The following is a 26,510-nucleotide window of genomic DNA, read 5'->3' as shown; positions in this document are numbered from 1 at the left end:
AAAAATCAGAGATGGCCAGCAAAAATTCAACCAAATCAATGTCAAGAATTATTAGAGACATTTAAAACTTTACCCAATTAAAGTGAAACAATTTTGATGAGTCACAGTTTTTATACCACCATCTGAGCGTGCCACAACAATCAACTTATAAAATACATTCATGCTGAGGTTTGTTACTTTTAAAAATTGTAGTCTTATATTCACATTATGTTTTGTTATTCGCATATATCTTTAAAAATAATGTTTAAGGCCACGCGTAGTAGCTCACACCTGTAATCTCAGCACTTTGGAAGGCTGAGGTGGGAGGATAATTTGAACCCAGGAGATTGAGGCTGGCAGGAGTTTAGATGAGCTTGGGCAACATAAGGAGGCCCTATCTCTACAAACAAAATTTAAAAAATTAGCTGGGAATGAAAACATACTCTTATAATCCCAGCTACTCAGGAGGCTGGGGTGAGAGGATCCCTTGAGGCCAGGAGTTCAAGGCTGCAGTGAGCTGTGATCACACCAGTGCACTCCAGCCTGGCCAACAGAGCGAGACCCTGTCCGTGAATGAATGAATCAATGTGTGTTTAAACATCTTGGGCTCATCTCCAGAGGTTTTCATTATCACATTAAGAGAAAGCCAGAAATTAGAAACTTATAACTACGGAAATATTTAGTGCCAATGTCTACATTTTTTGTTCTTATCAAATTATCATGTGGCTTCAATTTTGTATACTGTGGTAACTACACGATCACAAAGGAACATTCTTTTTGATAATTGATATGTAGCATCTAATAATATCTCTAAGTGTGGGTTATGATCTTTTACTGAAATTCATATGAGCTGACCAGGTATCAGTCTTCCTAGTTACATCTGGTGGAGCCGTGGTTAGTAATTTATTTTTAAATGCCTCCTGTTTGACATAGGTGGATGTCCTCATTTCTTCCTCACTTAACCGGCCACATAGGGGTTGGTCATAATGGATATTTTTATTTGCTATATACAGTTGGAACCTGCATTCTACAGAAACCCAACTTTATAATAAGATTCAGAATAAATAGAGAATTAAACTATTACAGAAATTGGCATATAAGTACTCACTTAACTTTTATGTTTTGAAGAGGATACAATAATTAGCTCAGGGATTGTTTTCTCAATGCACCTGAGTCAGCCATCTGTATTTTTTTCAAGGTCCTTTATTAACAACTGCTGAGGCATACAGCTTTTGACTGTCTATCCAGGGATGAATAAAAGAATGTTAGACTTACCACTTCCTGTTTCTACATTATCTTTATAACATTATTTTACTTATAGCATTTTTCACCTGTCACTGAAAAGAGGTTTAACTGCTCCTTCTTTTCTTACCTGAGAAGCTGCATAATTTATGGCCAAAAGTCAAAATCCCAAACTCACCTAAAGCATATTTTTTTCCTTCTGCAGTAGACTTTGGGCTTGTTGCCAGTCTCTCCTGCTTAGCTCAGGCTAAAACGGTCATGTCTCTCTTTTTTTTTTTTTTTTTTTTTTTTTTTTTTTTTTTTAAGTCTGGGCCGGGCACAGTGGCTCATGCCTGTAATCCCAGCACTGTGGGAGGCAGAGGAGGGTGGATCACCAGAGGTCAGGAGTTCGAGACGTGCCTGACCAACGTGGAAAAACCCCATCTCTACTAAAAATATAAAATTAGCTGGCTATGGTGCACATGCCTGTAATCCCAGCTACTTGAGAGGCTGAGGCAGGAGAATTGCTTAAACCCGGGAGGTGGAGGTTGTGGTGAGCTGAGATCAAGCCATTGCACTCCAGCCTGGGCAACAAGAGCGAAACTCTGTCTCAAAAAAAAAAAAGAAGAAGTCTTAGGCTAAGCATGGTGGGGCAAGCCGGTTATCCCAGCACTTTGGGAAGCCGAGGCAGGAGGATGGCTTGAGAGCAGCCTGGACAATATAGGGAGACCTTGTCTCTACCAAAAATTTAAAAGTTAGCCTGATGTGGTGGTTTAGTTGCTTGGGAGGCTGAGATAAAAGGATCACTTGAGCCTGGGAGGTCAAGGCTGCAGTGAGCCATGATCATGCCACTGTACTCCAGCCTGGGCCATAGAGCAAGACTCTGTCTTTAAAAAAAAAAAAAAAAAAAAAAGTAGAAAAGTTAGTTTTTAATGCTTAAATTATATTGCCTTAGCTCCAACTTAGTGTAGTTTACTTTATAAATTATGGATAACTGTAGATACTGTGATGTTTATAGTTTTAGTCACTGATGTGTTAGATTTTATCCAGATATTCAGCTCTTTTACCTGGGTAGATGACATGTACACAGCCATCTTCTAAAAAAAGTTTCAAGCAACAGTGTTTTTATATACTCTATCAATCAAACTTTGTGCATTAATTAAATACTGTTTGTATTTAAATCATTATGGAATCTCTGACTTCTACAAGAGTTGGGTCAATGAGAATCAAAGCAAAACTTGGCTCCCCTTGGATTTCCTCTTACGTATAAAACCTCTTTATACGTAAAGAGGTTTGCTTTAATCCCACTTCTGACACCAATCTGCTTCGTCCTCACAGGACAGTGATGTTAATGATGTGAATGATGGAAAAGTGATTGTATAAAAGTTAGGTGGGGCCAGGTGCTGTGGCTCACGCCTGTAATCCTAGCACATTGGGAGGCTGAGGCGGGCAGATCACCTGAGGTCAGGAGTTCGAGACCAGCCTGGCCAACATGGCAAAACTTTGTCTCTACTAAAAATACAAAAATTAGCTAGGCATGGTGGCGGGCACCTGTAATCCCAGCTACTCGGGAGGCTGAGGCAGGAGAATCACTTGAACCTGGGAGGCAGAGGTTACAGTGAGCTGAGATCGCACCATTGCACTCCAGCCTGGGCAACAAGAGCAAAACTCCATCTCAAAAAAAAGTTAGATGAAGTTTCTGTAATTTTAGGGTATGCAGAAAGCTATAGATACAGTTACATAAGGCAGGAGCTAATAGCAATTTTTAGGCAGCACTGTTAGGGCTTCCCAAGTCCCTCGCATGCCTCAGTGAGACATACAGCCATGCTTATTGGCATTTTTCCAAGCACAAGAGGCTTCCTTTATTTCTCTGAGATGTATTTTATACTTTTCTACCATCTCCTCCTGAAACACATACCCAAATGTTTAGCAGAATCTGAGTACATGCCTACCAGCTCTGACAGTATAAGTAACTACTACAAAACAGTTCTAACATACTTTGACACGTCTACTATGGGAACTAACTGACTTTGGCTTCAACAGAACCCTGCCTCAGGCCCAGGCTTCACGCTGTCTGAGGTTCTCTTCAGCACAATGTGATGGTTTCCTTGGACATCTTCTGGCTGCACCTGTTCGGATCTCTGAGAAGATTTTGTTTGTCTTTGTTCTGTTTTGCCGAGTCTGAGATTGGCACTGGGGAAAATTGCCTTTCTGAGGGCTTTATTTTTGGTTTCCTTATTATCTCATTTCTGTTGGTGGGAGACCTGGGAGTTGCCTTAAGAACTGAACAATCACAGGCCCTTGCTGTTGACCTGATCAGGGTTACACATAAAGCTCTCCTCTCCCAAGTAGGTTGTCAACTCTGTGAAAGCAAAATTTCTGTTTTATACACTGCTTTATCTCTATACTCTAGAACATGCTGGCACTTAGTAAATGTGTGTTGAATGAATAAATAGATTCCTTAACAACAACAAGATTTAGATTCATTTTCAGTCTAGCCCATGGATTAGATATCAAATTCTGAGATCTTGTTGACACTTTGTCATTAAAATCCATAATCCAGCTAGGAAATCTCTGCTTCTAAGCAGTTGGCCTCCCTGGTCATCCTTCCAGCGCTCAGGCTGCAGCATTCTCCATCTGGCTTCTGCCTTTAGGCAATTCCAAGTAGTGGTCTGAAGTGGAGAAGCCCTTGCCCCAGACTGCATCTCAGTGGTGTTGAGGGTAGTTGTCTGCTTTGTCTGGCAGGGAATATGTGATAGTGGATGTTTAGAAGGGGTCTAGAGGATCAGGCAACTCTCCTTTCTCTGTCATACTTGCTGTAAGTTTACTTCCATGTGGATGGATGAGTACTGCTTCCAACAGTCCCCATGGACGAGGACTCATTTCCAAGTACCAGTAGCCCCTTGTGATATGCACCCATATTTGGCTGATCCCAGCTGTCAGCATTCCATCATTTTCAATAGCCCCCACTTGTGGACCAGCAGGCATGTCATAATCCTGAAGGGTGATCCTTATCCTCCCCGCTCCCTGCAGTGCCCCTGCCTGGGTTCTGCTCTGTCTCTCTTGACCCTCCCTCCAGGCAACAGCAGAGGCTAACAACTTTCATACAAGAGATGGTTGTCCTGGTTTAATGAGATTTGGGCATCCCATACAAGTCTAGGGGTGTGTCCCAAGTGGAATTCCTCTCCCAATTCTCTGTGAAGAGAGGGGAAAGGAACCATTTCACTTCACAAACTGCCTTCCACTATAGAGGCAACTTCACTCTCCAGCCATCTCGGCGGCCCGGCACAAGCAAACACGAGGAGGCGGTGCCAGAATTATTCTTAGCAGCAGATTATAAAGGAGGAATCTGTGAATATTCTGCATTAATATTTTAGTCCTTGTGGAATATATTCACTGTCAATCTATGGCATATGTTCCTTAGGAAACCAAGGAACTTTTACCAAACCAAAATTAGAAGTAGTTTCTAAGCCTTTTATAAATGGTGGTGCCCTTACCTGTGAACTGACAGGCGCTAGCACCAAATGACCTCAAAATTCCACTGTAGCATTAGCATTTTCCAGAATTTTTATTAGACTATGCTTACAGTTGAATGGATAAGGCATTAAAACCTATCTTCCACCTCATTCTTTCTGAGTTGATTTGAATGGGTTTATGAACTGAAACAAAAAGAAAGTTCTATAAAGAAAACTATATACTGTGGGCTTAAAAAAATTTTATGGGGTTTCAGAGATTTTTTTTGTTTGTTTTGGTCATGTTTTGGTTTCAACTCTAAATTAATAGCCTTCTTTAATCCTTGATTCCTTAATTTATTAGTCTATGGCGTCAATATAAAATTTCACTGGATTATAAACTGTGTAGGATTATCAGTTCCCCAGTGGCTGGTACTGTACCTATCATGGGACCACTGTGTGTCTAACGTGGTGCCTTACACTTAATACACAGCAAACAAATACTTTTCAAATGAATAGATGAATGGACCAATTTACTTAGCCTGATTCTCTTAATATTTAATCTGTCTTCAAGATGCTGTGCAAGTCCATTCTTGGTCAGCGACCACTTTTACCTTCACTTCATTAGCAACTATGGATGGTCTTTGTGGGAAGTGATGTGACTGATGTAGAATCCAGGGTGCCCCAGTTGGCCCTGGGACTGCACTTGGCAAAATGACTTTTTGATGTTTGTAGTATCTGTCCTTCAGGAATTACAATGTTTGTTTGGTTTAAATCTGTTTAACCCCAGGCAAAAGGAATCAAGAAGATTCTGTGTCACTGTGGCTATCATGCCTATCGTACACACCAAGGTGCTTTGTCAGCAGGTTTACAATGAAACAAAGAACATGCTCATAAGTGACTATGAGAAAATGGGAAGGATGTAGACAGGTTTCCTTCAGTCACCAAATCACCGTATATAAGTAATCCCAGTTTTCCTTCTAACCTTTTATGCTGTGCTGTGCTTGGAAACAGAAATCTGGGAGAAGTTGCCCCCAATTTGTTTTTAGTTTCTAATTTTTTAATGGACATGCAATAATTTTATATGTTTATGAGGTACATAGTTTCAATATTTTCAATGTATAGTGGTCAAATTGGTATCATTAGCATATCTTTCACCTCGAACATTTGTCATTTATTTCTGTTGGGACCATTCAAAATCCTCTCTTCTGCTATTCACTCATATGTGGAAGCTGCCCCCAGTTTTTTTTAAACACCTTATTTAATCAGGAGATCTGTGGGAATTTCAAGCTCGCCTGAGGCATGATGAGCATGGTGAAGTGGCACAGTGTCAACGGCAAATGAGCAACCTGTGCTCCTAGCTCCTTCCTCAGCGTAGCTGGACAGAGGCCCTTTGTTGTCATTGATCAATAGCTGTTTTGTGGGCCTGTATTGTTAGAGTTGCTAAGAACTGACCATCCTGCTAAGCTAATGCTGCTGGATTTACCATATAGAGATTGATGAAAACTGCTCAATCCTATCTTGAAGCTTGGCCCAATAAATGGGGAGGAACTTCTAGTTCTACATTTCCATCCCGTTTCCAAGGCTGGAGTGACCTTACAGAGCCTGAGAGTTGGTACAGAGATCTGCAGTTGCATGTGTGTTGTTTAAGCTGAGCCCAGCTCTCCCCATGGGAGAGTGATGGCACACGCGTAGTACATGCAGGGCGAGGAGCACTCCTGCTCCAGAGCCCTTCTCTCTAAGCTGCATTCTTCTTCATCCCACCCCTTCGCTCTGCAAGAGTTCTGCCCGCATAGCTGCAGCGAGCAGGTAGAAATGCAAGACTCCTGTTCTTTATGAAGTTGGAAGGGACTGAAATTATAATATCTGTTAAACCCTGAAATGCTGAAATTAATCATCTCCAAGGCCTATTGCTTAGTTAGGTAACTCCACTAAAAGCTGAATCATTCGTTGATTTTTTTCTAAGTGAATATGATGCTATTTTCATAAATGATTTTCTTTATTCAAACCCCTTGATCTTCTGTATTGGTTTGAAGCAAAGCAATGACTTCTGTCTGATAATTTTAGGCATTAAACCTGCTGTTCATTGTAGAATAGTTTCTTCACTTTTGATGACAAAGAGTGGCCAGTGTATAAAAATCCAGAAGTAAAGTGTTGGAAAATGATTTTTAGAAGATTAATGTGCCTAGGAAATCACACTCCCACAGTGTAATCATCAAATCAAACCTACTCACTTATGGAGATAAAAGAACACTTCAAAAATATGTAAGCACTTTTCTGTCAAAAGGGAGTGTCTCTCCGAAGACTGTGGCAGAGTTGGGTCTGATTATTTTAGGCAAGTGTCTGAACATCTCACAGATTCTCCATCTGGGGGGAATGGGCACTACCAGGGGTGTTGATCTGCCTCCTGTCAATTAGTGTGTGGTCAGGATGTGGTAACCGAGGAGGCATTTGCAGGAGTGGAAGGTGTGAAGGATCAGGGTGCTCTTGTGGGTGTGTTTAAACTATGTTGGCGTGCTCTTTACCCGATTCCCTCTCGCTCATTTGAAGTTCGTGTCATGCTCTGCCATCTTCTGCCCCTTCCTGTTCTTGTCATCTGTCAACTTCCTGTCTCTGAGCAATTCAGCTCATGGTCAACTGGCCAACCCCAGCCAGCTCCTGCCATGCCCTGGGTTACATCATCACCAGGAACTCCTTTGTCCCTCAGTGTCTTAACCAGCTGTCCTCTGGATTTCTCATTCCCGGGTACACCTGATCTTCATCAAGACAAATAAGTGCCTAGACACCTTCATTTTTCCCCAAGTTCATCAGCCCTTCCTGGCCTCACTTTTTGTGCCTACCCAAATGCCATTTCCCAGTCCTGTTGGCCCTTCTCCCCTACATTCCTCCTACCACCTGCCTCTCCACTCTTCTTATAGGAAGTCCCACGTTGGCACAGATGGCCACCACCAGAGAGGCTGCCTGGCTGCTGCACATGGCCCTCCAAGCTCCTGCCTCATTTTCATCCTTTCCTTTGGTTGGTTTTCTCTGCTGCTTCTCAGCAGTCATCCAGGTTTCAACTCAACCTCCTGCCCCTCCTTCACTGAGAAAACAGAAGCCACTGGCACGCATTCCATCTTGGTGCTTCTTTCTCTCTCCTCCATTTTGCTTCCCATCCTTCACTCATGTAAGCCATTCACCTTCTTCCCTCTCTTCTCAGAGGAAGTAAGTCCCTTCTCCTATTCAAGACAGGTCCCTCACCTGGTGCTTGGCCCCGGCCTCCTGTCCATCCGTGCTCCCTCATCTGTGTCTCCTGTGTCACTCTCCCACAGCCAGATCCATGTCCTCAACCAAAAAATACATCCCAGTTTCCCACCTCCACCCAGCTCTCCTCAGGAAAAAAACAGGTCCTTTGACTAATCTTACAAACTTACACATTTCTGCCGTCACCTTCCTTCCAACCTTTTTCCTTTCTCATTCAGGCCTTGTAGTCTTTTCTCCATTCTCTACCCTATCTCATCTGTCCTCTGTCCCTGCCATTCTGCTGACATGAGGGCTCTTTAACCCCTGAGTCCAGTGACTCTCCTCTCTCTGTCTTACTAAGAGAACTTGTTTCTTCTAGAGTAGCATTGTCCAGTAGAAATATGTGAGCCACGTGTATAAATTTTCTAGCAGGCACATTAAAAAAGTTGAGATGGTGACATTGATTTTAACAATATATTTTAACTCGATATATTAAAAAATATTTCAACATGTAATATAAAATTATATTTTACATTCTGTTAAAAACTTTTCAGTAGGATTTAAAATTCCAGTGTGTATTTTATAGTTATAGCACAATTCAAACTTTTGAAAGCCACATGTGGCATTGGCTACTGAATTGGACAGTGCGTGTTAGAGAAGAATATAAACGTTCTTCTCTCGCCTTTTTGAAAGAATCTCTCTCGGCCCTTCTGGTGCCTCCCTCTCTCTTCTCAGTGTCTCACCTCTGCTTCCTCTTCCAGCCCCTTACATGCTGTTGGTCCTCAGGATTTTACCTTTGGCTGGCATCTTTTCACCCTCTACCATCTACCCTCTCTCTTAATTAATCTTTTATATCCCACCCATTGGCTAGTGATTCCCAGGGTCATGTCACTGACTCCCATCTCAGTGGAACTTCCAACTAACAAAGCTATCTCACGGGTGTTCAAAGCTCAACGTGCCAAAATTGAACTCATCATCTTCCCTCATTGATATTTTCTCTCTGTCTCATTCCATGATAAAACCATCTATCCAGATATGCAAGCTGGAAAACTGGTATTGCCCTTGAGTTGCTTTTCCTACTTCATCCCCTAAAGACTCTCCATGACAAAGTGCTGTGAAGTCTATTTTGCCAACCTTTCTTTAAATATTCACCTGTTTTCTTCTCCATAACCACTGCTCCAGTCAAGTGCTTCATCATTCCTCTCTTGGATCATCACAGTGGCCTCTTCAGTATTCTGCCCATCTTTACTTAGTTCCCTTTACGCCACCCTTTGTACTCTCATTTTTTCACCCAAATAACTTTGTATTCACCTAAAATAGCCAAGTCTAAGACCATATCCCCATTTTTTAAAACAACAACAAAAAGACACAAAGCTGTGTGACAGGCTTCAGTCAAGAGCATTTTCAAGAGGGTAGGCTTCTTTCAGGACATCCTGCAGTTCTTCTGCCTGAATCCTTTCCATCACCCCATCACTAAGTATCTCTGTACATGATTCTGGAAGACATAGGAATACAGTCAACAGAGTCCAGTTCTTAGGAATACTGTTAACAGAGTCCAGTTCTGAAGAATGCACTTAACACAGTCCAGTTTGGTCTTGATAACAGAGACGCCCCGTGGCTTTGGAGATTTTTCCTAACCCTGGATTTATCCTAGAGCAGTGGTTGCTAATTTCTCTGTGTTTCTCGCCCCTCCCTTTCTCCCTCCCCTCCCCCATCCATCCCTCCCTACCCCCCTCCTTCCCTCCTCCTTCACTCCTTCCCTCCTCCCTCTCTGCCTCCCCCTTCTCCCATTCCTCCCTCTCTCCTCCCATCCCATTCCTCCCTCCCTCATCCCTCCCTACCCCTCCTCCCCCTCCCCTCTTTCCCCCTCCCCTCTCTCCCCTCCCCTCTCTCCTCCTCCCTCTATTCCCTCCCCTTCCCTCCCTCCCCTACCCCTTCCATTCCTCCCCTCCCCCTTCCATTCCTCCCCTCCCCCTTCCATTCCTCCCATCCCCCTTCCATTCGTCCCCTTGCTCCCCTTCCCTCCCCCGTCCCCTCCCCCTCCCCCTTCCATGCCTCCCCCTGCCCCTTCCATGCCTCCCCCTGCCCCCTTCCATACTTCCCCCTGCCCCCTTCCATACTTCCATCTTCCCCACTTCCATGCCTCCCCCTCCCCCCTCCCCTTCCCTCCCCCACCTCTTCTCTCCCCTTCCCTCCCCATTCCCTTCCCCTTCCCTCCCCCACCTCTCCTCTCCCACCTCTCCCCTCCCCCTTCCCTTCCCCACCTCTCCCCTCCCCCTTCCCTTCCCCACCTCTCCCCTCCCCCTTCCCTTCCCCACCTCTCCCCTCCCCTTCCCCACTTCTCCACCTCTCCCCCTCCCCACCCCTCCCCCACCTCTCCCCTCCCCACCTCTCCCCTCCCCACCTCTGCCCTCCCCACCTCTCCCCCACCCCTCCCCTCCCCACCTCTCCCCTCCCCCAGCTCTCCCCTCCCCTCCCTCACCTCTTCCCTCCCCCCACCTTCCCCTCCCTCTTCCGTCCCCTCCCCTTCTCCCCTCCCCTTCTCCCCTCCCCCTTTCCCCCTCCCCTTTTTCCCCCTCCCCTTCTCCTCTCCCCTTTTTCCCCCTCCCCCTTCTCCTCTCCCCTTTTTCCCCCCCCTTCTCCTCTCCCCCTTCTCCTCTCCCCCTTCTCCTCTCCCCCTTCTCCACCCCCCTTCTCCTCTCCCCCTTCTCCTCTCCCCCTTCTCCTCTCCCCCTTCTCCTCTCCCCCTTCTCTCCCCCTTGTTCCCTCCCCTTCTCTTCCCTCCCCTTCTCTCTCTTCTCCCCCCTCTCCCCTCCCCCTCTCTCCCCTCCCCCTTATCCCCTCTCACTTGTCTCCCCCTCCCCCTTATCCCCTCCCACTTGTCTCCCCCTCCCCCTATCCCCTCCCACTTGTCTCCCCCTCCCCCTTATCCCCTCCCTCTTGTCTCCCCCTCCCCTCCCACTTTTCTCCCCCTCCCCCTTCTCCCCCTCCCCCATCTCCCCCATCTCCCCCTCCCCCTTCTTCCCTCTCCTTCTCCCCTCCCCCTTCTCCCCTCCCCCTTCTCTCCCCTCCCCCTTCTCTCCCCTCCTCCTTCTCTCCCCTTCGCCTCCCCTTCGCCTCCCCTTCGCCTCCCCTTCGCCTCCCCTCCGCCTCCCCTCCCCCTCCCTCTCCCCCTTCCCCTCCCCTTCCCCTCCCCTTCCCCTCCCCTTCCGTTCCCTTCCCCTTCCCTTCCCCTCCCCTTCCCTTCCCCTTCCCTTCCCCCTCCCCTTCCCTTCCCTTTCCCCTCCTCTTCCCTTCCCTTTCCCCTCCCCTTCCCTTCCCTTTCCCCTCCCCTTCCATTTCCCCTCCCCTTCCCTTACCCTTTCCCTCCCCTTCTCTTCCCCTTCCCCTCCCCTTCTCTCCCTCTTCCCCTCCCCTTCTCTCCCCCTTCCCCTCCCCTTCTCTCCCTCTTCCCCTCCCCTTCTCTCCCCCTCCCCTTCTCTCCCCCTCCCCTTCTCTCCCCCTTCCCCTCCCCTTCCCCTCCCTTTCCCCTCCCCTTGTCTCCCCTCCCCTTGTCTCCCCTCCCCTTCCCCTCCCTTTCCCCTTCCCCTTCCCCTCCCTTTCCCCTTCCCCTTCCCTTCCCCTCCCTTTCCCTTCCCCTCCCTTTCCCCTCCCTTTCCCCTCCCTTTCCCTTTCCCCTCCCCTTCCCCTCCCTTTCCCCTTCCCCTCCCTTTCCCCTTCCCCTTCCCTTCCCCTCCCTTTCCCTTCCCCTCCCCTTCCCTTCCCCTCCCTTTCCCTTTCCCCTCCCCTTCCCCTCCCTTTCCCCTCCCTTTCCCCTCCCCTTCCCTTTCCCTTCCCTTTCCCCTCCCCTTCCCTTTCCCCTCCCCTTCCCCTCCCCTTCCCCTCCCTTTGTCTCCCCTTCCCCTCCCCTCCCCTTCATCTCCCCTTCCCTTCCCCTCCCCTTCATCTCCCCTTCCCCTCCCCTTCCCCTCCCCTTCTCTCCCTTTCCCCTCCCCTTCTCTCCCCTTCCCCTCCCCTTCCCCTCCCCTTCTCTCCCCTTCTCCCCTCCCCTTCTCCCCTCCCCTTCTCCCCTCCCCTTCTCCCCTCCCCTTCTCTCCCCTTGTCCCCTCCCCTTCTCCTGTCCCCTTCTCTCCTCCCCTTCTCCCCTCCCCTTCTCCCCTCCCCTTCTCCCCTTCTCCCCTTCTCCCCTTCTCCCCTTCTCTCCTTCTCCCCTTCTCTCCTCCCCTTCTCTCCCCCCCTTCTCTCCCCTTCTCCCCTTCTCCCCTTCTCCCCTCCCCTCCCCTTCTCCCCTCCCCTTCTCCCCTCCCCTTCTCCCCTCCCCTTCTCCCCTCCCCTTCTCCCCCCTTCTCCCCTCCCCTTCTCTCCCCTTCTCTCCCCCTCTTCTTCTCTCCCCCCTCCCCTTCTCTCCCCTTCTCTCCCCTTCTCTCCCCTTCTCTCCCCTTCTCTCCCCTTCTCTCCCCTTCCCCTTCTCTCCCCCTCCCCTTCTCTCCCCCTCCCCTTCTCTCCCGTTCCCCTTCTCTCCCCCTCCCCTTCTCTCCCCCTCCCCTTCTCTCCCCCTCCCCTTCTCTCCCGTTCCCCTTCTCTCCCCTTCTCTCCCCCTCCCCTTCTCCCCCCTTCTCTCCCCTTCTCTCCCCTTCTCTCCCTCTCCCCTTCTCTCCCTCTCCCCTTCTCTCCCCCTCCCTTTCTCTCCCCCTCCCCTTCTCTCCCCTTTTCTCCCCCTCCCCTTCTCTCCCCTTCTCTCCCCCTCCCCTTCTCTCCCCCTCCCCTTCTCTCCCCTTCTCTCCCCCTCCCCTTCTCTCCCTTTTTCTCCCCCTCCCCTTCTCTCCCCTTCTCTCCCCCTCCCCTTCTCTCCCCTTCTCTCCCCCTCCACTTCTCTCCCCTTCTCTCCCCTTCTCTCCCTTTCTCTTCCTTTCTCTCCCCCTCTCTCCCCCTCTCTCCCCCTCTCTCCCCCTCTCTCCCCCTCTCTCCCCTTCTCTCCCCCTCTCTCTCCCTCTCCCTTCTCTCCCCCTCTCCCTTTTCCCTTCTCTCCCCCTACCTCTTCTGTCTCCTCGCCCCCTCCCTTTTCTCTGTCCTCGCCCCCTCCTTCTTCTGTCTCCTCGCCCCCTCCCTTTTCTCTCTCCTCGCCCCCTCCCTCTTCTGTGTCCTCGCCCCCTCCCTCTTCTGTCTCCTCGCCCCCTCCCTTTTCTCTCTCCTCGCCCCCTCCCTCTTCTGTGTCCTCGCCCCCTCCCTCTTCTCTCTCCTCGCCCCCTCCCTCTTCTCTCTCCTCGCCCCCTCCCTCTTCTGTGTCCTCGCCCCCTCCCTCTTCTCTCTCCTCGCCCCCTCCCTCTTCTCTCTCCTCGCCCCCTCCCTCTTCTCTCTCCTCTCCCCCTCCCTCTTCTCTCTCCTCGCCCCCTCCCTCTTCTCTCTCCTCGCCCCCTCCCTCTTCTCTCTCCTCTCCCCCTCCCTCTTCTCTCTCCTCTCCCCCTCCTCTCCCCCTGCCGTTCTCTCTCCCCTCCCCTTCTCACTCCCTTCTCTCTCTCCCTCCCCCTTCTCTCTCCCTTCTCTCTCTCCCTCCCCCTTCTCTCTCCCCTCTCTCTCCCTCCCCCTTCTCTCTCCCCTCTCTCTCTGCCTCCCCCTTCTCTCTCCCCTCCCCCTCCCCTTTGGATTTCCCAAGACATTCTAAAACCATTGGAGCATTTTATGCTACATTTTGGAAGCTGAAGAAAGCTGTTTCCTCCAAGGACACTTTGAACATTGTCTGATGAACACGACTCAAAACAACTTCAAACTTGAATTTCTTGGCTAGTTGGAACTGAGTTTCCCCACACTCACACCCACACCCACACCCCTCTTTATAGAAACTGGTTGGAACGACTTGGTTTCTCACAGGCTGTCCAAGCCTCACTCCCCAGTTGGCTGTCATGTTGTACTCATCTTGGGTTGCAACTGACTCGTGACCTCAGTGGTTTCAGAAGCTTCCCTGAGCACTTTGGCCCTGAATGCTCTTACACATTTCAGGTCATTGTGTGCTCTGCTCCACCTCTTGCTCTGTCAGCCCAGTGCCTTGGGGAGGGGGAAAGGAGGGACAAGTACCCAGGCATTGGCCTGCCTTGCGGGTCTGTGTCAGGATAACTCCCCACATCTTTAGTTGAGTCTAAGCTTTCTCTTCAGCAGCCCAGCGCTGGGCAGTGGGATGACAGCAGGAATTGGCCTTCCCATGATCCTGCCCTGCCCACAGAATGTGCCACCTGTTTCCACAGGGGGTACAGGGTTGTGACTCTCCCCACAGGCACTGAAGAGCAGGGCTGACTTGTTACTCAACACCAAGCCCCAGGCTGGAGTTCACAGCCTCTCCCTGGGCTTCCTGCCTTCACTCTGTCTTCTTGGCAGGCTTCTCCTGCTCTCCAGAGCTTAGGCCTGTCTGCCACCCTCTCTCCTGATTATCCAGTTTGTTTGCTGTCTTGCCAGGCTCCCTCCTTAAATTTCTTGCCAATGGAAGCTCTTTCTCCTTTGTTCCCTGACCCTGCCCCCCTGCCCATTCTCCTCAAAGCCTACTTGCCCCACCAGGCCCCTTTGTGTCTCTGCTCCTCCCACCCCCTCACCTTCCCAGATCTTGGCCCCACTGGGTCTCCCTGCCAATGCCGGGTTGTGCCCACAGCCTTCCTCGCACTCCTGTCCTGTGCCAGCTGGGAATGACCAACTATAATGAGCTGATTGGGCTGAAAGTGAGTGAATGTCCTCATGCCTCCACTCCTTCCCACCTCAGCAAAGCTTTTCAGAGTCCCATTTCTGATGGAATCTGAATCTAGAAGGATTTAGATCCACGGAAAACTGTTAAACCTCCAGTGTTTGGCTACGTGTGAAGTCTCTGGCAGTCCCTCCCACATCTGATGTTATGAACACTGTTTATAGATGCCTGGAAAGAAGCTTTTAATACTTGTATTGTGTTTTAACTTGCTTTCCTTTGGAGGCAGGGAATTGTCAAGTAAGTATTCACACCACTCTGGAGAAAAACACAGGTGTTTGGTGAACATCCAGTACTAAGTGTTCCCGCAGAATCCACAACCGCGAAGGGTCAATACTTAAAATCCGCTGAATTTGCCACAATGCAGGTTTCTTCCCCTTGCTCCTCTCATCTTCAGTTTTGAAGCAATACAGCTGTAAACATATGCTTGCGAAATGAGAAAGAAACATTGAGATTGCTTTACCTTTCGGTTTTTTTCTGAAAATCAAGGTGAAAAAAAAAGCATCGGATTGCCTCTGTGTATATATATACAATCTCCTGTATATATAAATACACAGTGTTTGTGCTTGTATGCATACTCTATATTCACTGTATAATATATTACATATTATACAACCTGTGTGTCCCCTGAAATCGAGCCCTGTGTTTATCCTCGAATAATGCCTTATGAGCCATGCCATAGTTCCAGTGTCCTCTTGCTCTCCTCATAGCCCCTGGCTTGCTTTTGTCATACACTTAAACGTTCTTAGGTGAAAGAAGAAACCCACGGATTTCATTTGAAAGTCCCACTAAAACAGAAGAAAGAGCAGATGTCCTGGGAAGCGATAATTAATGTGAAGGAAGTGTCTAATTATGAGAACTGGCATGCCCCCAGTCTCCCGATTTTGCTCAATTTGGTGGCGATGATGTCAGCCGGGGGTGTCGTTTTGCAGAGATGTGCTCTCTACCCATTCTTCAGTGGTGATTATAATACCATTTGGTCCAATTATCACTTATGATTACATAACGTGTTTTGATTGAAGAGTTTCTGAGAAAATAAAGGTACCCTGTCTTCCCCTGCACACAAAAAGAACCCCCGCAAGCCATTCGAGCAGGCAGGCTGACCTACCAAGAAACACTGGGAATTATTAGGCTAAATTATGAGTTGAACTTGATTTGGAAACAAAGTATCCATTGTACATAACTCCCCACGACATCCAGGAAGATGTCATTGTTTTTCTGACAGCAAGTTTCTCCCCAGCACACTCTAAGCAGAGTCCCCGGGCGCATTCGTAAAGTCACGGAGAGTGTGCGGGAAGCATTGACAAAGCTTCCTTTTCTCTCCCTATTCTGTAGGCGCTTTAGTGCAGAGTTTGCCCAGAGACGCCAGGGTATGAGCTTTCTGAATTTGTAGACTGGTGCACTCTTTCATTTCTGTTTTAGTTCTTTGCTGGCATGCTGGGGAAGCATGGTGTGTGCCACACAGGAATGTCTGTTCACTTGGAAAATGCTTGTGCATGAATGAGGTGGTTGCTAATGCGGCTCTAAACTGTACTAAGTTTCTCACTTGGCTTTGTTTGCTGCTTACAAGGGGATCAAGGTAATCCTTCTCTTTGCATATCCCGGGAGCAATAACTAATTACTTTGGAACGTGCGGTGGGAGCTGGTACAGTTCTTTCTCGACCCATCCATAGGGAAATCTGATTTAAGGAAACCCCACATCACCAAGAACTGGCCTACTCCTCTAGGATTCCATTAGGGCTTACACATTATAAAATCTCTTCATTAAATTTGGAGGCCCCAGACCCCAAAACTGAGGTGGGAAAAGCAACCTTTGGTGTGGTAGCAGCTGAATGCAGACCCGAGTCCTGAGGCGAGGGCGGAGTGGGAGGCGGGAGTGCTGTCTGTCTCCTGTCCCTCTGCTTCCTGCCTGCCTGTCTCAGAAGTGAGGCCGACCTAGGCACTTGGCCTGTGGTCCTTAGGGCCCTTTCCGAAGCCTGGCTTGTAAGTGCCACTTCACGCCACACCATGGCCATTGACAACTTAATTCTGAACAACATGAGCACATCCCTGTCTGAAAAAGGTCAGCAAGGCCAGGAAATGTGGCCTCCCGCCCCTCATGGTCAGGCTTCTCCTTGGTTTTGAACCAAGCCCCTCTTGTTTCAAGCCCACATGTTCTTCCTGCTCCCCCTGCTCCCAGGAGAAGGTTAAGCAGAGGGAGGAGGGCTGACCCTGACCACGGTGCCTCAAGCGTGGGGAGGCCCAACCCAGTGCCTGTGAATTCAGGCTGGGTCCCGTGGCAGGCGGGGAGTGAGAGAGGAGGGCAGGACTGAACAGATCCAGGTGGAGGGGCCTTTGAGGCGGGAGGAGAGAGGAGGCCGGCACTGGCCTAGACAGGCCACACCGGGAAGGCAGCCTTGCAGCCCTTGTTCATTGCTGTGCTTCCTCTGGCCGCTCTCTCTTCCAGACCACCCGTTAGCCGAGCAGCTCCCCAGCCTGAGAAACTGCAGAAGAACAATATCACCAAAAAAAAGAAACTGGTTGAGGTGAGTTAAACAATTACTTGTAGTCTGATATTGACGTTCTAAGACATACCTGGTGGACATCCCCATCTGCACATCCCAAAGACACAGTCAAGTGAAACGGAGTAGGTCCCTTGGGCTCTCTTTTGTCCCCTCTCCCTCCTACGTAGCACTGTGTCTTCCATCCCAGGGACCAGAGTCGCAGCCACTGTATCGTATTCCTGCTTCCCCCAGCCCTGTCACCAGGTCCTTTCAGTACTAAATCTAAGATGTCCTGTGTCCCTCAAGCCTGGCTCCGTTTCCCTCCACTTGGTCCCACTCAGACCCTCAGCATCCCTTCCGTGGAGAAGAGAGGAAAGAGACAGGGGAGCACATATTCACTGTCTCTAATGTTGCCTGAGCCCTGACTGTTTGCCGGGTGCCCTGCTCCGTAGCCACGAAGCGTTTCATACAATCTTCACACACAGGAGGGACGCACCATTACTGTTTCCATTTTCCCGACGAGGACGCTGTGGCTGAGGGGAGTTAAGGGAGTTATCAGGTCCCAAGTCCAAGATCACCAAGCCCGTAAGTGGAAAGGGATTTGAACTCACTTGTTGAGACTAGGCTCTCATAAAGTCAGAGGCCTCCTGACTGTTCTGCCTGACTTCAGACTCCACCCTCTCTCTCTGACACATGCCCCATTGCCTCCAGAGTTGGTTTTTTAAAGTATACATCTTCCACGCCTCATGCTGGCCTTCAGACCTGGGAGAGTCCCACATTGCCAATGGGATTCAAGTTCATGGTTTCAAAACCTTACCCAGAGCCACCTTCTAAGCTTACCGCCTATGATTCTTCACCACAGTGCAAATCTCTGGCCCCCCAAACCCACCGCTAGTGTTCTCGGAAGCTGCCTGGGACTTTCAAGCCCCTGTGTTGTCATTCCTTCTGCTTAGAAGGCTCCTCCTGCCAGCTCCCAGTACCCTGGTCTTTCCAAGACCTTCTCCAGTATCTTTTCTGTAGAGTCTTTCCTGATGCTTCTCACCCTAAACCTTCCTGCAGTTCCCTGCCCACACCCCATCCTACCACCTGCACAGTGATAGGCACAGAGGAGCTGCCTGAGAGGTCTGTGTTGGATTAAGAACTGATCTGAATCAGCCACTGTTCTTTGTCTTAGAAGACAAGACAGGAAGATGAGAAAGACTATAAACCTCAACAGTATCTAGTTTTTGGGGGAAAAAAATGGCAAATATGTAGCAACTTTGTAGAGCAAGCACCAGGCAGCAGAACGAGCATGGCCTTTGACTCTATGTTCTCCTCTACCCACCCTGGTCACGTTGATGAGAGTTTATTAGAGCAAACCTCTGAGCCACCATTCAGCTCACCCAGAGTGCCTGCCAAGGCACAGACACAAAACTGCTAGGTACCCTTTACAGGGCATCAAATCTCTGGACTTTGGCACACCGACAGAGCCAGGAAGTAAATCTGGGTTTTTTGTAAAGTCATGGTGATTCTGTGTGTTAGGCTGCCACCCCAGCATTTCAGAAAACTAAAGAAGGGGCTGCATTTTCTCCGCAGCCAGTCAAGAAGCAAAATGTTTTCAGTGAGTGTGTGTTGGCGTCACCAGCCATACCGTTCCTGGGACACACGAGGCTGCTCACGCAATGTGGGTGTGTTCCTCGGCTCTCCCTTCCTTCCTCTGAGGGTCACATTGATCTGTGTGTGTGAATGCAGGAGCTGGCTCTAGACCACGTGTTTGGCTACAGAGGTTTCGACTGTCGAAATAACCTGCATTACCTTAATGATGGCGCTGACATCATCTTCCACACGGCAGCGGCTGGCATCGTTCAGAACCTCTCCACAGGTAACCGGGGGTTAAAAAATACAGGTTTTTCTTTTAGCTCTTTTTTACATGCTTTCCCCACTCTTTAGATGCCCAAAAGCTTAAGCATTTTCCTTCCCTTATAGAGCCATTCCCCCCAATTCCAGCATGGTCTCAGTTAGGCCTGGTAATGCTCAGGCTCAGTTACCAGAGTCAGAGCCTTCTCTCTTTCTGACCTGAGCTTGACCTCACCTCATCATAGGCCCTAGAGAGAAGGTGGCCATGTTGACACCAGCCTCTGTAACCGACAGCCATGGAGAAAAGCAAGAGACAGGGTGTAAGGAGTGGAGAAATTCCTTGGAGACCATAACCATGAAGAAATCACAGAACTTTGCCTATTCATTTTTACAATGAGCTATTTTTTAACAGCTCAGATTTTTCAAGTTGTATTTTGACAGTTTAGCCACATTTATAATGAGAATGAAAACAATTAAACAATAAACAAAAATACCAGGCCCGGCAAGGTGGCTCATGCCTGTAATCCCAGCACTTTGAGAGGCTGAGGTGGGCGGATCACCTGAGGTCAGGAGTTCGAGACCAGCCCGGTCAACATAGAGAAACCCCATCTCTACTAAAAATACAAAAATTAGCCAGGCATGGTGGCAGGTGCCTGTAGTCCCAGCTACTCAGGAGGCTGAGGCAGGAGAACCCAGTTTGAGGTTGCTTGAACCTGGGAGGTGGTGGTTGCAGTGAGCCAAGATTGCGCCATTGCACTCCAGCCTGAGCAACAGAGGGAGAGACTATTTCAAAAAGAAAAAAAAAAATACTCAAACCACATGGTGACTCAAATTTTAAAAATGAACATTTCAAACAAAAAGAACCATTCAGAAATTAACAGAAAACTATATCATTACCACCAGATTTAAACAGGTTCACATTTTGCCTTATTTGCTCTGCCTCAAGAAAAAAAAAAAAAAACACTTTTCATTTAAAATTTTTGTTCTTTGTCAATTCTGTGTAGTTGTTCATACATAGATTTAAACAGTGAAATCACTGGGCACATGTTGATTTGTGTGTATCTGAGGGGGAGGAGGACCTTGACATTGTCTATATATTTTCTTCACTTTCTAGTCTTGCCATCATATTGGTAGCAGTACACACCTTCCTTGTGTATCTACACCATCATTCATCTTTAGGTTCTTGAGCATTTGGGTGGGTTTAAAGTGGCTATTATGGAAGTCAGCAAACCCATTTGCTTTGATAGATGATAAAGTGCTCTTTCTTCCACTTCCTGTGACATATGTCGAGTTAGGGCTTTCCAGGGTAAAGCCATCACCTGTGCTGTCCAGGCCCCCAAGTGGATTGGCATTTGGTGAGCAAAGGTGATTAGTCCCTGAGAATTTCATATTCCACATGAAGAAGTGGTACCATTTTGCTCAGTAAAGCATCATCTCCAGGCCTCCACCCCTACTTCTGCCCAGATGTGGACATTGAGAAGCACCAGTCCTGTGCCATGGAGTGGAGGAGACTTTGACCTTCATCATTGTGGACTCTGGAAACCCCTGTACTTGAACTGTGCTCTGGACCCACACAGAGTTGTGGGAAGTATCGAAGAGCAGCTTGAGTGTATCAGATAACAGACAGTAGCTCCCCTTCTCCCAGACCCAAAACAGAATATGAACATTCCAAAAAAACGATCCTTCATCTCCCCAAGTGTGATTCTGGAAGTGAGAATTTGAGGGCTGTAAGCTCTCACTTTTATAAGAAGTATCCAATGGCTCCACGCGATGTTTTGAAGTTGCCCTAAAAGGTCTTTAGGTTCCACTGTTCACCCTCCCATGATCTCTCTCCCCCAGGGAGCCAGAGCTTCTATCTGGAGCACACAGATGACATCCTCTGTCTCACAGTGAACCAGCACCCCAAGTACAGAAACGTGGTGGCCACCAGCCAGATAGGTAGGAGGTCCTGTGGCAGCTGAGGCTCTCCCAGCTTGCAGGGACGCTGACCTGTCAGCAATTATTGGGAGAGGGAGTGGGCGGGTTGCTTACATCCATCCCTTCTTGTTGATGTTGCTGTTGATTTTTTGAGTCCTGAATGTATCTGTGTCACCTGAGTTGACACACCCAGTGACTGTGATTCTGAGGGACCATAAAGTCTGACCAGCGCCTGAGAGTCCAAGTAAACGATGGCCCCCATCCCTGTGGACTTGTAAGAATAGTTTTTCAGACCCCTCCGTGTCTTTTGAAGCTGGTGATTGTGCTTGGCCAGGGTAGGTTTCAGGAAGTGTGCCTGGACCCCCTGTGCCCTGGGAAACTGCCGGTGACAAATGTGAACTGATTCACATTTATGAGAAGTTTGTTTTCACTTAGTCATCTTGAGCAATTTTTACAACTTCCTGCTTGTTTTCATTGAATCATGTCCATTTTTAAGTTTAATTTGGAACTTTCTGATGCTGGTGTTGAGTGCTTCACTGTTGGAAACGTGACTTATTTTAGCTATTGTTTTCCCTTGACGCTTCCTCATTGCCATTGCTCACCCAATGCAGGTGATATTACGGAAACCCCAGGTAAGGCTGTTCCATCCGTGAGTAGTTTGAATCTGCAGAGCAAAATCATGTCATTCTATCATGTTTGCTGATTGTATCTTGCCGAATTGCAGATACAAATCATTGACCTCACCAGTTTCCTTCGCATAAAATCCTCTGCAAGTGTGTGTGTGTTGAACATAAATGTCCGTAGGGCTCTGCCTTTAAAAGCAAATTTCCTCTAGTCTTTCTCCTCTGGCCAGGTCAGGCTGTAGGTCTCTTATGCCCAATGACTGTAACAGCCCTAAACATTTGTCTTAAAAAAGGCTTTTGCAGGCCGGGCGGCAGTGGCTCACATTTGTAATCCCAGCATTTTGGGAGGCGGGCGGATCACCTGAGGTCAGGAGTTCGAGACCAGCCTGGCCAACATGGTGAAATGCTGTCTCTACTGAAAATACAAAAATTAGCTGGGTGTGGTGGTGCGCGCCTGTAATCCCAGCTACTCGGGAGGCTGAGGCACGAGGATCGTGTGAACCCAGGACGTGGAGGTTGCAGTGAGCTGAGCTGGTGCCACTGCACTCTGGCCTGGGCAACAGAGCAAGACTCTGTCTAAAAAAAAAAAAAAAAAAAAAGCTTTTACATGAACATAAGCATCGCCTTGGCTCTGCCATTTGTCAGCCTTACTTCTTTGTCATGCCTCTCCACACTCAGGGACAACACCTTCCATCCACATATGGGACGCCATGACCAAACACACCCTCTCCATGCTGCGGTGCTTCCACTCCAAGGGGGTGAATTACATCAACTTCAGTGCAACTGGAAAGCTCCTGGTGTCGGTGGGAGTGGACCCTGAGCACACCATCACTGTCTGGCGATGGCAGGAAGGTAAACCAGCACTGGGCTTTCTGTCCCTCCAGGGTGTCTGCCTGTGGGTGTCGAGCCTGTGGGCTCGAACCCAGATCTGCCTCACTCCGAAGCCCGCCGTAGGCACTGACTGCTGCTGGGCAAGTGGAAAACAGGGCACTGGGGATCCTGGTATAGCTGCCCCACTGATGCCAGTGCATCCCAGGGTCCCAGGGCCAGGAGGAGGCTGGCCAGGGACTCCAGGGCCCATTAGTGAAGGGGCTCTGAGGAGGTTCCCCGATGTTGGCAGCCCTCCTCCTCGGAAGGCAGCAGCCTCCCCGACATCTGTCTTAGCCACCTTCCTACCCAAGGGTCCTTGTCTTCCGTGCTCTTTCTGATGGCCCCTGGATCCTACTACAGCCCTATCACTTTGTCTGCTTTATTTTAGGAAATGGGATAATGTTTTATCATAGTCTCAGAAATATTTAAATTTTTTTTAACATTTTAACACTTTTGAAATAGGGATTTATCTTATAATCCGGGTTTACATTTACTGTAACAGGATTTCTTTCTAGTCCTCCCCCAATACATGCACACACACCTCACACACATGCACACACACAAGCTGCAACTGAATGTATGGTCATCTTAGAACTAAAGATGTGCAGTCCTCCTCATATATTCTCAGGTTGGGTACTGCCCTGGCAAGAGCGGATCCAATTAGTCAGGACATTAATGAGGTCTGTCTGCAGCTAGGCAGCCTGTATCTGGGACACGCTCTACCAGGCAAGCGCAGAGGTGTCACTTCTCCCACCCAGGGCTCTGGAGTCCCATTATCTCCGCATCTTCCCATGGAGGGGGTGGTGCGTGGAGGTTGTAAAGAGATCAGCACACTGGGGGAAAGTTCCAGTCCCTCCTGAGCACCCCCATATGAGGAAAAGAGCCTGACAGCTTGCAGACATTTGTGATGATACCATATTCCTTCAGAAGGTGACATGATCTATAATGTTTCTAGGAAACCACATGTTCTCATTCTCTGGTTCACCAGTATATCTCACCCAGATGGCTGCATAGTCAGTATCCCAGGGGTGCAGATTCATTCCTTGTGATGTCAAGTGGCCAACTGATTGACCAGACTCAGCCCAGAGAAATTGAGCATCTTAAATGATAGACATAGAGCATCTTGGAGTGGGAAGAACTAGAGAAGACTTCCTGCAGTCAGGACCCATCCTAAGGAGAAATTCCTTCAAATGAACCCCTTTGTCCTTTCAAGGGGTGTGGCTTTCAAGGACCCCTTGAATACTTTCAAGGATGTGGCTCTCATCACTTCACAAGGCAGCCCACACGCTGTCAGAAAGCTCTTGCGTAAAGCCCCTTCTTATGTGGGGACAGAAATTGCTTCATTATATGTTTCTTCTGTGCTGCTAACTCTGTTCCTAGATCCTTGGAAGAAAGCTCTCACACTGGCCCCGCTGCACGGCCTTGTCTTTTTAGGTTCAGGCTCACTGTCTTCACTCCCTCTACCTGTCCTCCAAGCAGTGCCTGCTTTGGCCTGCCCTAGCACAGACTCTTGCTCACCCAGGGTCCCTTCTGACCTCCCAGGGGAAGGTTAGAGGAGCCAGGGCTTTTAAACAAGCTCCCGAGGAAAAGAGGAGCCTGCTCTTGTTTGTACAGAGGGTTGTGAGCCAGTGCTGATATCTGACCTATCACTAGCCACCACCTCTTCCGGGTTGACCATGGACATGTCATCTCTCCTCCCTTCCTTCTCCAGTGTGGGTTTGCCTTCATTTCAAGTCTTACTTACAGATAAATAGCATGTGTTTGGGGAGGTTTACATACATTTTATGTATCACTAGAGAGCCTATTATTCATTCTTCATTTATTAGAGGATTGTTTTGGGGAACATGTGTGTGTGTGTGTAGGTAAAAATAAAATAGACCTAAAAATGAGCTTATTACATAAAATCCATGTCGTCAGGTCCTAGGTATATGTGTAATTTGCTCTGAGCAGACTAGAAGCCAATGCAGAGAGGGATACAGGTGTCTCCACAATTAGAAGCGTCCATGAAATTAAAACAAGGGAAATATAAACAGTGGCTTTGAAAAAATGTGCAACTCATTGTTTGTTTGCACTTCTCCCATGACTGGTGAGCTGGAATCTCTTTCCATCTCATTGGCCACTTGTATTGGCTGCTTTTGTAATTTACCTGTTCAAATCCTTTTACTACTTGGAGTGGGAGGGTTGTTTGTCTTTTACTTATAATTTGTAGTTCCTTATAGATCTTTAATGTTAATCCTCTGAATCTTATAAGCATTGCAAGTGCTTTCTTCCAGTATGTTGTTTTACTTTGTTTATGGTATCCTTGGAGACCGTGGGTCTTAAAACCTCTGAGCCCTAAGTAGAGAGAGATCTGCTACAGTAAGTCAGAGATTCCATATGCAGAGAGAATTACAGCTGGGAGAAGTTCTCTGTGGGTCCCCCCAGCCTCGCCTGGAAAGAGATTCTGTTAGGGAGTATCAGAGGGGTGGCCACAGGCCCAGCTACATCAAAACCCCCCACCATCATGGTACTAGAAAGCTGTCATAAAAACAAATGCGAAGTGATGAGAACGAAGAAGAAAAAAATAGGTGTGTGAATAATCAAGGGAGGGGTGACAAGAAATCGGAACAAAAACATTCAGAGTAAGTTAAAGGGTAACAGGTTTAAAACAAAAATTTAAAACTCGAGAGCTTAAAAATAATGAGATTAAAAAAGAGGTGAGTTTAAAATACAGGCTAAAAGAATAGAAGCCAAGAAATTTTAAAAGGAGCTAAAGGAGTGATGATAATACTGTTACTACTACTACTAATACTGGCTAACACATGATCACTCAGAGTATCAAGCACTGTGCTCAGGGCTTCACTTACTTCAATTCTTTTTATCTGCACTACACCTTCTGAAATAGGAACGATTATTAGCCCCATCTTACAGGTAAGGAAACTAAAGCACAGAGAGCTTAAATAATTTGTCTAAAGTTGTTCTACAAGTAAATGGTAGAGTTGGAATTTTATTAAGACAAAGGTTAAATAAAACTCAGGAGACATAAATAAATGGGGTTAAGGAAAAAAAACTAGTACTTAAAAGGTAAAAAAATTTAAACCTAAACACCACAAAATAAAAAGGAAAACGGGGAACTTAAAGAAAATGCAGGAGAATCTTAGGAAAAAAAAAAAAAAAAGCTCTCTAGAGGAATGTGAGTCCCAGTGGCCCTCTGGGAGCGGCTCTGTCATCCTGTGGGGGGACGACTCCTGTGGTGATGCTGGGGACTTGATGGAAGGGGGATGGGGGATATCTTTAAGCCACTTTGCTGCCTTCTCATATCTGGAAGCTTCCATCTCACAGGCCATCCTTTCTTGCTACGTTCATGAATGCCTGGGTTGGGGGATCTGTTACCAGCACCTGCTGCTCTGGAAACTTGCCAGACACACTTTCCCCGCTGCCACCTGGGGAGTAGTGTCTGAAGGGGAGAGAGTGCTGTAAAGAAGAACTGAGGCATGGCTTACGCCTGCTGGGGTGGAGACCTCCTGGGCTGCGGCTCCCCCGGCCTGGCCCATGAAGCAATGAGGAGCCTCACTGGACTCTGTCACCCACACAGGTGCCAAGGTTGCCAGCCGAGGGGGTCACCTGGAGCGCATATTTGTGGTGGAATTTCGCCCCGACTCAGACACGCAGTTTGTATCTGTCGGGGTCAAACATATGAAGTTCTGGACCCTGGCAGGCAGCGCCTTGCTTTACAAGAAAGGGGTCATCGGGTCCCTGGGAGCTGCCAAAATGCAGACGATGCTCTCCGTGGCCTTCGGTGCTGTGAGTTCTAGCAGATACTCCCTGAGAAGGGGACCCAGACCCCCTGGGCATGGGCATGGGCAGGAGGGGAGTTTGGCCAAGAGGCTGAAAACAGCAGGAAAGCCATTTCCACATTCGCTCCTGTACTGGCTTATCTGCAACCACTGCTCCTTTTCTGTGGCACATATGGGTGGGTTGGCTACATATATATATATATATATATATAAATTTTTCTGAGACAGAGTCTTGCTCTGTCACCTAGGCTGGAGTGCAGTGGCGCAGTCTCGGCTCACTGCAACCTCTACCTCCCAGGCTCAAGCGATTCTCCTGCCTCAGCCTCCCAAGTAGCTGGGACTATAGGCACCTGCCACCACGCCTGGCTAATTTTTGTATTTTTAGTAGAAACAGGGTTTCACCATGT

The 26,510-nt window shown here is 48.4% G+C and overlaps 1 protein-coding gene across 1 annotated transcript in view; it reads left to right on the top strand.

Moving 5' to 3' along the window:
- The window catches only part of EML6 (EMAP like 6), a 262,879-nt gene that overhangs the window by 221,908 nt on the left and 14,461 nt on the right, over positions 1-26,510 (top strand). The window contains exons 29-33 of the mRNA XM_055107940.2: positions 17,045-17,123; positions 18,813-18,942; positions 20,757-20,855; positions 22,136-22,309; positions 25,902-26,110. Of these exons, the coding sequence (XP_054963915.1) occupies positions 17,045-17,123; positions 18,813-18,942; positions 20,757-20,855; positions 22,136-22,309; positions 25,902-26,110 (691 nt within the window). The remainder of the gene's footprint in view (positions 1-17,044; positions 17,124-18,812; positions 18,943-20,756; positions 20,856-22,135; positions 22,310-25,901; positions 26,111-26,510) is intronic.

Source organism: Pan paniscus, chromosome 12 (genome assembly GCF_029289425.2).
Source record: "Pan paniscus chromosome 12, NHGRI_mPanPan1-v2.0_pri, whole genome shotgun sequence".
NCBI classification, from domain to species: domain Eukaryota; kingdom Metazoa; phylum Chordata; class Mammalia; order Primates; family Hominidae; genus Pan; species Pan paniscus.
This window is presented reverse-complemented; position numbering and strand designations above follow the sequence as displayed.